The following is a 16866-nucleotide window of genomic DNA, read 5'->3' on the forward strand; positions in this document are numbered from 1 at the left end:
TCTTTGGAGAATTCGCCAGCTGAATTAATAGGGGCATTGTGGTAGCTTGCCTACTTGCCACTGATCACATTAAGCTGAAGGGATGCTGATGGAGAGCTAAAATGTATTTAACTGGAACTGCCATGTGACATTCTACAAGCAGTCAAATGTATATATATATATATATGTTATTGTGCATACATTTTGAGTTATTATGGACTTTGCTGACCCAAATCCAGCCTGCAGGTGTTTCTTCTGTTTTACATTTACCCTCCTAAAATAAATATCTATGATGGACTATCACTGGAATGCAATGTAGAGACTGAATGCCCACTGTTTCTTACCTTAAAGTACATCCATGTGCCAGGAATTATCATTATTTTATTGTTTTCTTCCCTCTGAGCATGTTTACTTTTAGTTTTCCTAATGAAGATAAGTTTTTTTTTTAAACTTTTCTGTCACGTTGGTTTTTGTTTGAATAGAACTCCCTTTCTTAGTCATAGTACGGAAACAGTCTGAAGACATTTTTAACTTAATCCGGTTTTAATCTTGTTTATATTGTAGGTGAAATTACCAGTGGTGTCGTCAATAGAACATGGTGCTTTGTAATTATATGCCAGAAAAATATTAATCATTGGTACTGTGGCTCATCCACTACAACTAAAGCTGCAACATCAAAATGAAGCACACCTCCAAGAAACATATTGTCCCATTCCATCTTGGTTTCCAGGATCCTTTATGTTTTATTCCCGATGTGGTGCCACTGGCAGCATCTAGCGGCCACTCTTCTGGGTTTGAGAACTCTGGCTACTTTAATATTGTCAGCTGGGCCTCATTACCTGACACAGACCTACTCCTTAAATACCTGCTGCTTATCTTTGATCGTCTTAAGTCAGAATCCCATAAAGACAACCTAGGTATAAATTTATTATACCAACAAAATAAAAACATCGGTAAAATCTTAGAATCAGGATTAATAAATACAAATCAGAAGGCTGAGTTCTGCACCAATATAATAAAATGAGAAATAGATACAGGTTTCCAATTTCTGTATAAAGAATGGATTGGGATAATCCCAAAAATAAAACCGCATGTACACTGTTTAAATCTTTTAGAACTACAATTTAAAATCAACCAGAGATGGGTTTTTTTTTTTTTCAAAAACACCCATAATAACGCCAATTCTGCCACACAGCGTTTTATTAGTGAAAAAACGCTGCGGCCAGATGTTAGCTGTTCTTCAATAGGAAATCGCACAATGCCATATCCACTTGGCGTTTTTCTGTTTGGCGTTTTTCTGCTTTTTTGGGCTCTGTGGCAGTTTTTCAAAATCGCAGCATGTTGACACTCTGGCGTTTTTTTTTCAAGGAAATCTTGGCTTTTTTCTCCAATAGAAGTCTATGGGAGAGAAAAATGCCATGAAAAAGCCATGTGGGTTTATTGCCTTGGCGTTTTTTATGGCGTTTTTTTTCCACAGTTACAATGCAGAGGATGGACCCAGTATCTGTGTGTCCTATGATAAATAGGCTCGAAACAAACAGTTTCATACAAAACAAAGTTCATATTGAATTTTACACCATTTGGAACAAACATGCCATTACAAACAAACATACCCGACGCATCAACTGGATCCTGCGTGCCAAAAGCAACAGCAAACAATTTGTACCATCATTTGGGGCCAATCTTCCTAGAGGAGCAGACATTCGGAATAAAGCATGCCTTACAAACCACAGAAAAGGGACAAAAGGGTCCGCCGGGGTGTTTAAGTAGAACTCTACCAAGGAAATGACATCAGGAGGGGGCAGATACTTGCCATTTATCCTAATCCCTTTTAGCTGGGTGAAAATTCTAACTTGTAAAGGCTGGCAAAACTGCCTATGGTCAAAAATGCAATTTCCACAGAAAGGCTAAAACGCCAGAAAAACCACCAGAAAAAACGCCAAAATTGCAGTGGCAGTTTTCCTGGCGTTTTTCCTGGCGTTTTTCATCAAGAAAAATACCATCATGCAGGAAAAATACCCAAGTGGAAACCTAGCCTTACAAAAGCATATATATCCAACTATTTTAGAACATTTTGAGGTCTAATAAAGGTGTTTTTTTTCCTACCAGATTTTATTTGCCCTTCACACATGTATCAACCACATGGTCCAGCCAAACACAGAAGATGCAAAACCACATAAGTGTCCAACAATTTTACAACTGGCTCCAGTTGTTGGAATTGAGTATACCACGTGTCGGGAGATGTGTTGACCAAACACATCTCCTGTATGGTAAATAGCTGATAAGTGGGGATAGGGGTAATTGCATATGTGGAATTCTGCATGATGCATTAAAGTGCATACGATGGCTTGAGTGTCCCTTATTAATTATTAACCAGTTAGTAACTTGTTATTAAGCTGTAGGTGAGAATTCCTTCTTTTCCCCTTAACTGTATATTTTTTTGGGCCAACTCAACCAGGGACTCACAATACTGTACCTTGCTCTTTATAACACAAGGTTAATTTGGAGAGAAGCAATATTATATTTTAATTATTGGTTATTTAGACTTAATCTATATATCTGTATAGGGTATACAAAAGGGTTAGATTGTATAGTGAACAGGAGACCAACAGGATACTTAAACACAGTAAATCAAAAGGATGCACAAGCAAAACCATCATAAAAAGTTAACTGTTTTTTATATGTACTTTTATATGTACATTTATTGAAACACGCCCTGATATTGTACACACAATTTATTTGCAATTTGTCTACTTGCTAATAATAAAAAAAACATTTACATCAAGCTAAATGTCAATACCAATGTCAGAATATTTTTTTTTTTTTAAATTGCAAATCCGTGTAACTTGATATTTATGTAATGTTAGCACAGCTTGAGAAATTATTTGTTAGTGTGTTTGGAAATGTGATGCATTTAGAACAGAAGGATAATATAAAATGTCCCACATGTGGCTTCAATTGAATAGCTTATTGCAGGTTTGTCCAGCAGTAAAAGGGTTGAGGAAATCTATCTTTCAATAGACCCATCCCAAATGGCTTAATATGGGGAAGAAAATAGTGTTTACCTTGATTGTAAAGATTAAAGATTTTCCGGCACCTCCTGGAGTGATGTCATTAACACAGCAAGTGAACCTTATAAAAATGAAAGCATGTGAGTATGTGTTGCCATTATATGCTTACTGCCCTAAGGGCATACTATGGGGTACCAGACTGCCAGCCTGTGGGTGCTTTTGCTGGCACTTACCATCACGGTTGCCTATGAAGTAAGACCAGGTAAATCAGATTTCCCTTGGCACTCCATACCACCTTTTCATTTTTATGTTTATTTGTGACTATCATTGGGTAAGTATTTGATGGACGTAGGTATTGGAAAGCTCATAAAAGATATTTTGGAAAGTTAAACTCCAGTGATAAATATTTATTATTTTTTTTTAACAAAATATTTTTTTTGTCATTAATTTTACAGTGACAAACGTTTTTTTTTTCCAATACATCAATTTTAAATGATTAAAATTGAGAATTCCATTTACAGAGTGCAGTCTACTGTCTTAAAACTCTATGTACAAACAAGGTGAGATTTTATCAGTAAATTAAATATTTGAAGAAAAATGGGAATACCATGATTCTCGGTAAGGAAGTTGTAGAGTAGGACAGAGAGAGAGAGAAAAAAAAATTATGTACGTAGATGAACAAGTAATATTTTTAATTTAAAAAGTTAAACTGGATTTAGTCTTAGACCAAGACTTTTTTGGTCAGTTTTGATTGTACTTTTTTGGTTGCGTCCAATGGACATGGCATCCTGTTTTGCTACCAAAGAAAATTCGGCTTTGGTGTCATGTTAATCACAAAAGTAATTTGTAATGGTTCAGGTATGTTTGAAGAAGGAGTAGAGGCTTGTGGCTCATATCAGTATTTATTCACATAATTATGTGTTCAGGTTATTGTTCCAGATAAGATAAATGTGATAAATGTCATTTTATCTACCTGAGACAACAATACAGAAACAACAAACTTAATGAAACATCAATACCTGTCCTAATTTCTTCAATTTGAGTGACTAGCATATTTTGTAAATCACATATACACACATGCATACACAACAAAAGCGCTCTTACTCTGTTAATATCTTGCTTTGTCTAATGATGTTTGTATAAACCTTTTTTTTTTGTTTCTAAGATTTGAATGCACACCAATAATGCCTTTAGGCTAATGTAATTTCATTTAAGCTATGTCACAGGGAACACACCTGAGCGTGTCATATATTGAATTTAACCTGTTGTTGCTCTTAACAGGCCGCCTCCGTAATCATGGTCACTATGTCTGCAGTACTTGGGGTAACTTTCACTTCAAGACCTTTGATGGAGATGTTTATCAGTTTCCTGGAACCTGCACATATAACTTGGCCTCAGACTGTCATGAGACCTACCAAGAGTTCTCCGTCCACATAAAACGAGATGTACAAAATGGTCACCCTCTCATCGACAAGATTATTGTCACCATCAAGGACGTTGTCATCCAACTGAAAAACAGCTTTGTCGTGGTGAATGGAGTTATGTAAGTCAGCATATCTTTACAATTGTGTTTCTGTGATTCTTTCCCTATCGCCTAACTTTCCATATCGCTAGTATATTGATATTATATCATGTACCATACTTTTTACAAGGTAAAGTTCCCAAATATATGGTCATTGGTCACACACATATGACGAATATTATATATTTTACTGGCTTTGGTTGTGCTTGCACAAAATGCTATCTTTGGTTGAAGTTGTTATTTTATTGGGCAACAAGGAAAAACATTGTTACATTAGTGTTCACAAACTCAGTGGTTTCTTCTTGAGATGGAATCTTCTTTCTTTCTTTCTTTCTTTCTTTCTTTCTTTCTTTCTTTCTTTCTTTCTTTCTTTCTTTCCTTCTTTCTTTCTTTCCATTTACTTCACACAGTAATATGCTTAAGAAAAAGTAGATGCAAATACAGACTTGTCATTGTTATTGGAGTTTGATAGAGAAGCAAACCTAATAGAGCATAACGGTGTATATGTGGTAGAATCAGCTGGCAGAGGTTACACATGCCTATGTTCCTGCGTAAGCATGGTATGCACATTCATATGTTGTGTTTTGCTTCCTCCAATTATGATGAGACAGTATGAAAGCGGACGTGTGCATAATTGGGACACAACCGCTTTAACTTGCATAAGGCAAGTAAATGAAAAAAATCACCTTTTTATTGTAAAGTATAATTATTACATGATTACGCTAGACACATACAGAGACAGTTATTTAGTTCACCGTCACTATACATAGAACATGCAAGTACAATTGACAGATATGTCAAGTCTAGATTTTAAACAAATTAAATTAATTAGTTGTGTTTTTTTTCTGTACATGGAGACCACTCACAGATGTAACATATACATTTAGCCCCGATCTGCATTCCAAAAAGTTGTCAATCATGGGATTCCTTGATCTATAGCATTTTCACACAAAACATACCATATTGAGCTGATCTGCATGTTTATTTGGCAAAAACAGATTTAATCTGTTTTAGTCCTAAAATAGCTATTGTAGTTTTTGCAACCCGAGATGCCACTGAAATTGACTCCTGCCTAACTAGTTCTCTTTATGCTCTGGATTATTTTGTTCCCAGGGTTATTTAGAACTGCACATTTTATCATTTTGAGATATAAAATTAAAAACTATGGCAAAAACCCAATAAGAATACAAATATCGACATAAACAGAATATTGCCCCTATACTATCGTATATAGACTTGTTCACCAGCTTTTTCCATTTTAAAAGCCCCCTCAGAATTCACTTGGGTTTATTCACTAAAGAAAGAGCTTTGCCTCAGCTCATTGACTTAATTTAATAATATTATTATTATCTTTTATTTATATAGCGCCAACAATTTATGCAGTGCTTAATACAATACATATATTCAAGGGGTATGACAAGACGAGAATTGACAGACTAAGACAAACCGATACATTAGGTGGAGAGAGCCCTGCTCGCATATTATGAAGGCCCATCGCAGGTATTTTCTGCTGCGAGAAGAAGTTGGCTGGTGTTTTTTACATTGTAGTTCAATCAATGAGATTTCCTCAAAGCTTTCCTATATGCTGAGCTATGCAGGACCTCTGCAGGAAACCTGCCAGCGTTGGCTCTTTATAATGAAGTGAGCAAAACCAACGTTCCTGCCAACTCTCGCTAGTGAATAAACTCCACTGTGTGGTATCACACCAGGGAATTGCAGGAATCCGCAGGAGAGCAGCGGTACGTTTCAGGTACCTGATTCCTCCATTGAAAAGACCCAACCCCAGTGAACTTCTCCAGCAAGAAAGGATTTGTCGGTCTTGTATAATTCATAGCTGATATCAACGGAACAGGGTTTTATCTAACTATATCACACTATACAGAAGTGTTAAAGTTACACCACTTAGTCACTCTGGGTCAACTTTCCTGTTAGTAAACCCCAACACTCAACATCCTCAGCCACCCTTGCATTTAAAAGTGGTAGCATTGCATACACACAAACGTGTCTCTAAAAACATAGGGACCAGAACTATGCATTAAATATATTCACAGTCAATATCTACTTTTAGCATAACAGACAGCTAGCTTAGTCCTTTGAGTCTTAAAATATTTATTATATGTTATATAGACCAGATATCTCCCGAGTATGTGTTGACAATAGTTTGTATAAGGTGTTCCCAGCCAGGGTGTGGTGTATAAATCAATTATATCAGAATTTATAGTTCATTACACCAATATTCCATGTTGTTTTAGAACATATGGCTAGCAGTTAGAAAGAGTGACTATCCCAACTGATAATTTGACAACATTTTAAGCTAATCTACTGAATCCTTAGTGATAAGCCTTACTCTTTACTGTAGATACATAAGATATATATATATATATATATATATAGAGATATATATAGAGATATATATATAAATATATACAAAAAAATATAGAAAGGCAAGGTATATGGAGTTTACTAACATGAAGTGCTTTTATAGGAAACAGACAAGTTTTTTTTATTTAATTCTAATAGTTTACTTGTAACTGCAAGCCATTAGCTATGTTTTGAATGACTTGTATTTCAAGGTCGACACTACATGAATCAATAAATCTCTATGAAATGTTAATGTATAACACAAGAAAATAGTTAGTAATTTTAATATCATTAATTGACATCACACCATTTGAAAAGGGGGCTGCCACACTAAAAATTTAGGTTACCAAACATTTACTTTGAGTATATTTAGTCAATTCCAAATATTTAAAATCCAGTTATAAGTTTAAAAGGACTGTCACAATTTATTTAATCATACCCAATAAAACTTTTATCACCTATATACAACATATAAATTATCTATTTTAATTTTCTCTTAATTATTTCAAAAATGGTGGTGACCGTGGTACAGTATATCATTTCATTAAAATATCATAAATATCACTTTTAATAGTATTAAAAATGGCCTACATGCTCTTTACTGATGGATCATGCTTGGTTTCAATCCAGGAAGGGTATTACAATGTGCTTGTGGAACTGATAGGGGCATACCATCATTTAAAATCACCAGACCTGGGCAATTCTTTAACTGGTGTGGCTAGGAGCCTAATTATTAGTATGCCACATAGTTTTACAAGAAGTAAAAAAGTATTTAATTTAATTAACCCCTTAAGGACAATGGGCAGTCCCTAAACCCATTGAAAGCAATGCATTTTGAGCCCGTACATGTACGGGCTTTGTCATTAAGGGGTTAAAATTTTCTTTCTAGACACATTTATATACTCGTAATTGTTACTTTTATTGTTTATGCTTTTTACACCGGTAAATGTAAGAGAGAAAATATAAATCTAAATAACTTTGCACCTGAACATTACAATCTAATAATTTCTGGGTTTGTTATAGCTTAATTTTTATTTAATTTAGTATCTGGTTTTAATACATTACATTTAAATCTCAATGGTCTCAGAATATAAACGTGCAATATTGTGTCTAATCACACTTTGACTTAATGATGGACAAACAACATATTTACTGTTAAGTTCTTAAAGAAGAACTATCACACTCCAGATAAACCTCAATCCTAGTTTTATGCCAATGTGCAAAGTATTTATTGTGTTTTATTTTCATTCCGCTAACACCCTCTCTACACCCTCTCAAACAGCAGTGTCCCCCTGGCCTTAGAAATTCCAGATATGCGGTACTTCTTTTAAACTAACTTATTAATATTTACAAATGTACATGATGTTTTTCAGCGCAAGAACACCTTATTATAGAAGTGGGATCCTTATCAATAAGAATGATGCCTACATTAAGGTCTACACAAAGATAGGCCTGACCCTTATGTGGAATCAAGAGGACGCACTTATGGTAAGTAGCCTACCTAGCTCTAGTAAGCCAAACCAAGACACACCACCTTGTATCTAAAGTATAGTACTATAGAGAGGTGGATTTAGTTATCCTAAACTGTTGATCCAGTGCACCAAGCCCTACAGGAAGATGTCTTTAGTGGACAAATGTAAATGATATGCAGTCTTCTCATGATGACCAAAATACCACATTGACACATGCAAAATATATCTAAAACATGCTCCTTCTCCTGAACACTGGTAGACAGTAGCTATTACTATGAAGAGTTCTAATGGCTTCCTAAATAGGAAAATATATCACTATTTAAAACTCTTAAGAGGAAGAGAAACGTTAAGGGGGAACGGATGGAATGCTTGTATTTGTGAGCCAGGAGAACATCAGAGAAATTGGTTGCTTGTAGTGGCTTTGAGGACCAAGTGTAGGATTGGACCTAAAATTATATGAATGTAACAGTATTGTTTTCACCTTGACACAGGTGGAGCTGGCACCTAGTTTCAACAACAAAACATGTGGCCTGTGTGGGGATTATAATGGGGTGTCTATCTATGATGAATTCCTTTCTGGAGGTAAGAATTCTTTGAGGCTGTAAAATTCCATGTATGTATTAAGCTCATGTGTGCACCACACAGTTCAAAGCTGCAAGTGGTAAAACACTGTGGGGCATTGAGGGATCCAGATCTGTTTTATGATGTAATTTCTGCTTGTGGGATAAATCACCAAAACCCTTTGGTGCTTACAACGTAAAGAATGCTAACCATTTCAGCATTCACCTGTCACATGTTCTTTAACAAACAAAATTAAATAAACTTAGTTGTTTCTCAGGGGGCAGAGCTATACTCACCATAGAGGAAAATATGTTTTAGAAAACCAGTGAATGAAGGGGTATGAGAGACACAGTTTGCCCAGGGGTGGCCATATCCATGGGAATCTTTTGTCACGATAGGAAACAAAAATCAGGTGAAGCATAAATGCATAGTCATATTTATAATTTAGTAAACATTTTACCTGCAGACATTCTTCTTAATCCCATACAATTTGGAAGCCTCCAGAATATTCATAATCCAAATGATAAGTGCACTGACCCAGATGATACCAAGACAACTGACAACTCCCATTGCTCTAAATATGTAAGTATGGTGTAGGGTAGACATAACATATTGTGTTTACATTAATTAAGGTATTGTAGTATTGTATGGGGAAAAAACAATTATTTGAACTGGCATATTTTAAAATACTTAATGCTACTGAATTATTAGTGTTCACATTCAGAGATCGTATTTGCTATTGGTAACCAACTATCCTGGTTCTTTTCTCTATCAAGCGCTCTGTTTGTAAGGAGCACCTGGCACAGCCCGCTTTTTCAGATTGCCATTCTCTCCTGAATCTGGAGTCCTATATCCAGGCCTGCATGTTGGACATGTGTTCCTGTGGCCATTCCCAGGATTCATTCTGCCTCTGTAGCACTATATCAGAGTACTCCAGGCAGTGCTCCCATGCTGGGGGTCAGCCAGGGACCTGGAGGACTGATAGCTTCTGTCGTAAGTATACCCTACCTTATTGAGGTCATCAACATTTCACATGTTTGTTCACCATTTTCATTTCCTTTTGAGCACAAAATGGTCCATAATTCCTGTTTCCAATCTTTGCTTTTCTCGTTTTATGAGCAGAATATTAGAATGTGCTCAGCAAAAAGTCGTAACAGTCATAACAGTCAACTTTTTGAAAAGTGGTCAATGCTTGAGAGGAATAATATAACTATGCCATGTGCGGTCACACAAAGTCTCCTAAATCTCTTCATAGGAATCAAACATACATTTGAAATGTTTTTTTTTTTTTTTTTTTTTTTTTTTTTTTACAGCTAAACAGTGTCCTTCAAACATGATATATCAAGAAAGTGCATCTCCGTGCATGAGCACGTGCTCCCATCTGGAGATTCGCAGTCTGTGTGAGGAACATTACATGGATGGATGCTTCTGTCCAGAGGGTAAGCGTAAAAGGATTATAATACATAATGAGACCATAGGTAATATTATTGAATAAGTCCAACGTAATGAGGTAGCCTCCAAAATCTTCTGTCAAGGTAAACATTTTCCCCACTTTTCACACAGTAGCCAGGTACATGAAATGTCAGTAGGGCATTCATTGAGAATACCCTTGCGCTTAATATAAAGCATGTTTAAAATACCTTATAACATGTGACATGAGCTTTAACATGTATGTTTACAGGCTGTATATTGTACAATAAATGGTAGTAGCTAGTAATAATGCAAGCTAATGAAATGATTTGATATCTTCAGGCATGGTGCTTGATGATTACACTGACAAAGGCTGCGTGCAAATGAATGAGTGCCATTGCAAACACCGCGGGAACCTCTATGCACCAGGGGACAGAATTAGCAATGACTGTGATGAATGGTAAGGATATTGAATGCTGTAAATCATCATACCATACTTAGGAAAAGAAGTTTCATTTTATATTGCATACCTCAATTCTGAAACGTAGTACAATTTAAACCATATCTAATATGGTATTTAATTTGATTGAAAAAATAATATTGATTATCATTGGTGTTTTTTTAAAAGAAATTGATAAAGGTTAATTCACTATTGAAAAATATTACGCACTTGTTATAAAGAGATATAATATATGATGTTGTCCATATTCCCTTTTTTAGAACTTTGCATATAGATTAAAAAAAGGGTCACCCGTTTCATGTATAGTAATGTTTTTCTTGCTTTAGCTACTGCATCTCGGGAAGATGGAATTGTACTGATCGTGCCTGTCCTGGCATTTGCTCGCTTGAAGGGGGAGCTCACTTCAGCACTTTTGATGGGAAAAAGTATACCTTTCATGGGAACTGCTATTATGTGCTCTCTAAGGTAAGGGACCATTTTGTTTTTTTAGTTTGTTCCAATTGTGGAATAGTCATTGGCTAAAAAGGACAGTTGACCCAGGGTCCTTTGTGTTGGTCTCCCTGTTTAGCACGTAGCAGGGTTTATCTACAAAGCAGTGTTTGGGCCAAAATAACAAATACAAGCACATGCACAAACAGGGGCGGGCTGGACCGGGCCGCCCTGAATCTAAACTAAATGGGCGCACGACCACCAGGGCCGTCTTTAATGCGGGGCAAAAGCCTGCAGCACCCGCAGTGGGCCGGCCAGTCTGTGGGCCAGCACACCGAAGTACCATTGCAGCCAATGCGCCTGCAAGTTTTAAAGTGGCCGTAAGACCGCCTTTAAAATCATTAAGTGGCCGGCGTGTGTGCACCATGCCGCCATGTGCCTCAGTGAGGCTCTTTGTCCCACCCCTTTGAAGACGCCACGTGCCACTCAAGCGGGCGGAGTCACACGGAACAGCTCCTCGTGACAGCTGGAAGAACACGCCGGAGGAGAGCAGTCTGCAGGGAAGAAGCCAGCAAAAAAAGTATTAAAAACAAATTAAAAAATAGTTTGGGTGATAGGTGGAAGGGGACCCATAGTCAAAGGGGGGAGTGCCTTGGGACAATAATTAAATACAAAAATGGAGTGGCTGGGGGTATAAGTACACAACAGGGTGGTTGGGGCATCACATAAATCAATACACAAAGAGGGGTGAATGGCTGGGGACATCACATAAATCAATACACAAAGGGGGTGGGTGGCTGGGGACAATACACATGGGTACATTAACCAGTACAAAAGGGGGCATCAATACACAGGGGAGGGGGGCTGGCTGGGGACATCAAATAAATTAATACACAAAGAGGGTGGGTGGCTGGGGGCAATACACATGGGAACATTAACCAGTAAAGGGGTATCAATACACAAGGCAGTGGGGCTGGCTGGGGACATCACATAAATCAATACACATAGGGGGTGGGTGGCTTGGGGCAATACACATGGGTACATTAACCAGTAAAGGGGGCATCAATACACAAGGGAGGGGGGCTGGCTGGGGACATCACATAAATCAATACACAAGGGTGTGGGGGCATAAATGTCGGTGTGGCAGAGCCTGTCCTGGTTTGTGTGTTTGGGTGTGGCAGAGCCTGTCCTGGTGTGTGTGGGTTTGTGTGTTGGTGTGGCAGAGCCTGTCCTGGGATGTGTGTGTTTGGGTGTTGGTGTGACAGAGCCTGTCCTGGTGTGTGTGTGGGTATGTTTGTCGGTGTGGCAGAGCCTGTCTTGGTGTGTGGGTTTGTGTGTTGGTGTGGCAGAGCCTGTCCTGGTGTGTGTGTTTGTGCGTCGGTGTGGCAGAGCATTTCCTGGTATATGTGTGGCTTTGTGTGTCGGTGTGGTAGAGCCTATCCTGGGGTGTGTTTGGGTGTCGGTGTGGCAGAGCCTGTCCTGATATGTGTGTGTTTGGGTGTTGGTGTGGCAGAGCCTGTCCTAGTGTGTGTGGGTTTGGGTGTTAGTGTGGCACAGCCTGTTCTGGTGTGTGTGTTTGGGTGTCTGTGTGGCAGAGCCTGTACTGGTGTGTGTGTGTGTGTGTGTGTTTGGGTGTCGGTGTGGCAGAACCTGTCCTGGTGTGTGTGTGTTTGGGTGTCAGCGTGGCAGAGCCTGTCCTGGTGTGTTTGTTTGGCCATCTGTTTCCTGGCAGTTTACTATCTGTAGGGATAAATTGAACTATTTAATTTTTACTTAATTCTCCTGAATTTGTAGTCAATTCAGAGGACAAAAATAGAAATAAGTGAGAGGAAAAGTAAAGGTTTTCTGTTATTTACTCAATTTCAATCTGCATATTTTATTAAAAAGGATTAATGTTACTAAATTGTGGCTTCAGGTGTCCTGTGTAAAATGACTTTTTTGGTGTACTGACGAACTCCCAATCCCATCACATTACACTAACATATGTTAGAAAATCAGGAAAAGATGGGCATGGATGGTGGGCTGATTTGGTGATGCAACGGGCCACTTGACTAGACTTGTCCCACAAGCCTTAGGCTGCTAGCCCTCCCCTGTGCACAAAGCAACCCATTGCTTTTACAAACATTGTATTTTGTAAAAATACATTGCTAAAACAAATAATGATATTAGATTTTTTTTAAAAAACCTTTTCAAGGCATTGTAGTAGTAAAAAAAAAAAAATGTGTTTTTTTTTTAATTGAAGATCTAACCACTCCACATGCTCCTTGTGGCTGTTCTCTGGTTAACGTATACATATTTTATTCACATGCCCATCCAGCAAGGCCATTTTTGCTATGAGAGGGCAATGGTCTTTGAGCCTATGGGAGTTTTAGAAAAAAAAATCCAGCCCAAGTTGTTGATTTGCCTCCAAAGCAACATTGGCGTGGACCCTAACGGAAATTGAGCACCAATGTTTTTTATGTATCAGCATCCAGTCTGTTATACATATAACTATAAATAAATATAATGTTGTTATCTAGTGTGCAGCTATTGACTTTTTCCTTCTTGTTTCTAGGGAGGGAAAAATGATTCACATGTAATACTGGGAGAGCTGACACCATGCACTTCATCTGAAAGAGAAACGTGTCTAAAATCCATTGTACTCCTAACTGACAACAAGAAAAACGTGAGTCTTTAAGAAAGAAAACACTGATCATAGAGAGATAATTAATCTAGTTTATTCAACCCAGATGACCTTTAGTCGGATTAAACTGTAAATGAAACTGGCCATTTGAGGATTCCTTAATCTTTGTTAAAAGAAGACAAACACAATACTGATAACCAGTAAAGAATTAGTGTCTAGGTATGAGCACCTTGTGTAAGCTAACTCTGCTCTGTTCATTGCCGCAGGTTGTTGTTTTTAAAGCAGATAGCACTGTGCTACTAAATGAGCTGAAAGTCACACTGCCCCATGCAACAGGTAAGTACTCTGCAGACTTGGCACATAATATAACATTTTACTTTTTTCCCTATCCATCCTAAGAACTAGCCACAACATATTTCCTTTCCAACATTTGAAATTGCCAAAGTAGGACAACAGTAGAGATTGAGGTCTTAGATCTCGTCCTATATTTTGTACAGGATGAGCACCTCATCTGTAAACTGCTTTTTCACCTCAAAGCTCTTATTAGAAAAGTTAGAAAACATGAAATTAAAGGTCCTGTGGGTAAGATACAGGTGTGAGAAATTATGAAATGAAGTATGCCCAAAGAGGTGTGGAGTATGGCTAAACTGGGTGGCAAATTGGAGTACTCCTAATGCCCATAGTCACTGCCTCTTTCAGTGTCCTAAAACAGCACTGCTGCAAACCTCACCATTATATTGTCTCCATACCTGAGCTTTGCTGGGAGACTCCAGAAGCAGAGCCTACCAACCGTTCTGTAATTTTCAGTTGAGTGCTGTTTGGCATAGTGCTGTTTGGCATAGCTTCTGTTTAATTCTGCCCCTTTTCGCATATATTGCATCAATACATGATTAGCAATGCCTCTCCAGTTCACCGGTAGTCATCACATTGACAATATTTTTCCCCACAGCAAGCTTTTCCATCCTGCAGCCATCAGACTCCTACATCATTGTGCAGACAACATTTGGCCTCAAGATGCAGATCCAGCTGCAGCCAATGCTGCAACTCTACATCACCATGGAGAAATGGGCCAGGAGACACTTACAAGGTAACACTTATTTTACCTTATCATTTTTGGAAATTATGTACAACAAGAATTAGCATACGTGTCATCTACATACAATAAAAACAGATTCTTCTTTAAGTATGATTTTCATTAATGGGGGGTAATTAAATAACAATAATTGGAATGTGTTAAATGTTGGAAGTTGGGGGAAGGTATGAATGGAATATGTCTCACAAGATAAATTTCTGCACAGACAAATTGTTGGTTCATATAATTTCTGTTAATGTTCTCCATACCACAAAACCACCAATAACATGATATAATTAGATCCATACAATTATTTATTTATGAAATTGGGAACGCAGGTTTTGAACTTACTACAGAATCAATAAGTGTTAAAATGTGCTGTTTTTTCTTCATGGAAGGTCTCTGTGGAAACTTCAACTATAAAGAAGGAGATGACTTTCAAACATCTGGAGGCCTAGTAGAAGCAACAGCATCAGCCTTTGCCAATACTTGGAAGGCACAACCTAATTGTCAAGACAAATCTGACTGGTTGGAGGATCCATGTAGCCTTAGTATTGAGAGCAGTAAGGATCAGTTTTTATAATTATATAATAAACAGTTGCAGATGAGTAAGTATAACAACCTATGGCACAAATACAAACCATAAAATGTCATATGCATACTTAATATTTAAAGGGAACATGAATATTAAGTCCAAGGCAACTGTCCATCAAATTCAAAGGGCCTCAAATGGTGTGACTCGTATAATTTCAGGTCTCCCCGGTTCACCTTCTATTAGAATAAAGTTTTAAATACATATTTTAAAAAAACTGGATTACACATATATAAACATACTTAAAAAAACAGTACTGTGTCCTTTCAGTATACTTTCATCTGTGCCCCGAGGATCTTACTTAAAATTGCTTTTATGTATTGGAAAGGTTTTTTTTTCCCACTTACTTTAAATGTCTTAATCTGAATTTCTAACTTGTTCACAGAGAAGTATGCTGATTATTGGTGTTCCTTTTTGGAAAATGAGGAGTCTGTATTTGCAAAATGCCACTCAACAATAGACCCTGCTGAATATGCTAAGGTATTCATATTTGATTGTCTAGCTGCTGTCATGAACATTATCATATGTAATAATGTGTTTGATATGGTTGCAGTTCAGAAGTCAAAGGTTGCACTGTAATATTATATTAAACACTCAAACTGTGTTTATCTTACCATATTGTGTATATACAAAGGTACTTTTCTTGTTGGGGAAATCAGGTGGACAGCCATTTTGGTACCCATACTGGTCCACAAATCCTCACAATAATTTGGCAGTACACAGTACAATATCACCTATGTCATTGTTGCATTATTATATATAATAATATATAATACATTTAAACTGGTGGGATCAAAATTCAGTCGCTGATCAATATATTGATCTTATTCTTGTGTCATTCTTCCCGCAGAGATGCCGGTATGATACATGTAACTGTAAGGACAGCGAGATGTGTATGTGCGCAGCTCTGTCCTCCTATGTCAGGGCCTGTGCTGCTAAAGGGATCATCTTGTGGGGCTGGAGAAATGGAATCTGCGGTAAGTATGCCAACATGGAAAATGCTGATACGTATGTATTTTCATTTGCACTTGATTGCTAACATAGGAGAACTTCATGTTGTGTTAACCAAATGGCTCCAATAGCAGCCCTCAAGGAAACCTTGGCATGTCATTAGGAGACCCTCAATTGCATTCAAGCAGGGCTATACCATAACAGACTGTATGATCCTGCAAATGTGTACCTTCACCCTGAGACCCATGGTGAAAACATGAGAGTTCCCAGGAATAGAGTCGTGACTTTGTTCAGAGCCATATTTCCTACAAAGCAAGCTATGCTTAAAAGTGCAGCATGAAAGCAGTAGTTTAATTAATCTGTAAATGAGATGTTTGTCCTCAATATGGGATATGGCCTGTTTGAGTCCATCATGTGTCACTC

The 16866-nt window shown here is 37.6% G+C and overlaps 1 protein-coding gene across 1 annotated transcript in view; it reads left to right on the top strand.

Annotated features, from left to right (window-relative positions):
* The first annotated feature begins 3158 nt into the window (after positions 1–3158).
* MUC2 (mucin 2, oligomeric mucus/gel-forming) overlaps positions 3159–16866 on the top strand; it is a 53018-nt gene continuing 39310 nt past the window's right edge. Inside the window, exons 1-15 of the mRNA XM_053449324.1 lie at positions 3159–3252; positions 4272–4533; positions 8247–8361; positions 8837–8927; positions 9373–9488; positions 9683–9899; positions 10220–10345; positions 10659–10776; positions 11103–11241; positions 13760–13870; positions 14095–14164; positions 14778–14915; positions 15299–15463; positions 15878–15972; positions 16343–16469. Coding sequence (XP_053305299.1) covers positions 3177–3252; positions 4272–4533; positions 8247–8361; positions 8837–8927; positions 9373–9488; positions 9683–9899; positions 10220–10345; positions 10659–10776; positions 11103–11241; positions 13760–13870; positions 14095–14164; positions 14778–14915; positions 15299–15463; positions 15878–15972; positions 16343–16469 — 1966 coding nt within the window. The 5' untranslated portion in view covers positions 3159–3176. The remainder of the gene's footprint in view (positions 3253–4271; positions 4534–8246; positions 8362–8836; positions 8928–9372; positions 9489–9682; positions 9900–10219; positions 10346–10658; positions 10777–11102; positions 11242–13759; positions 13871–14094; positions 14165–14777; positions 14916–15298; positions 15464–15877; positions 15973–16342; positions 16470–16866) is intronic.

This window comes from Spea bombifrons, chromosome 10 (genome assembly GCF_027358695.1).
Source record: "Spea bombifrons isolate aSpeBom1 chromosome 10, aSpeBom1.2.pri, whole genome shotgun sequence".
NCBI classification, from domain to species: domain Eukaryota; kingdom Metazoa; phylum Chordata; class Amphibia; order Anura; family Pelobatidae; genus Spea; species Spea bombifrons.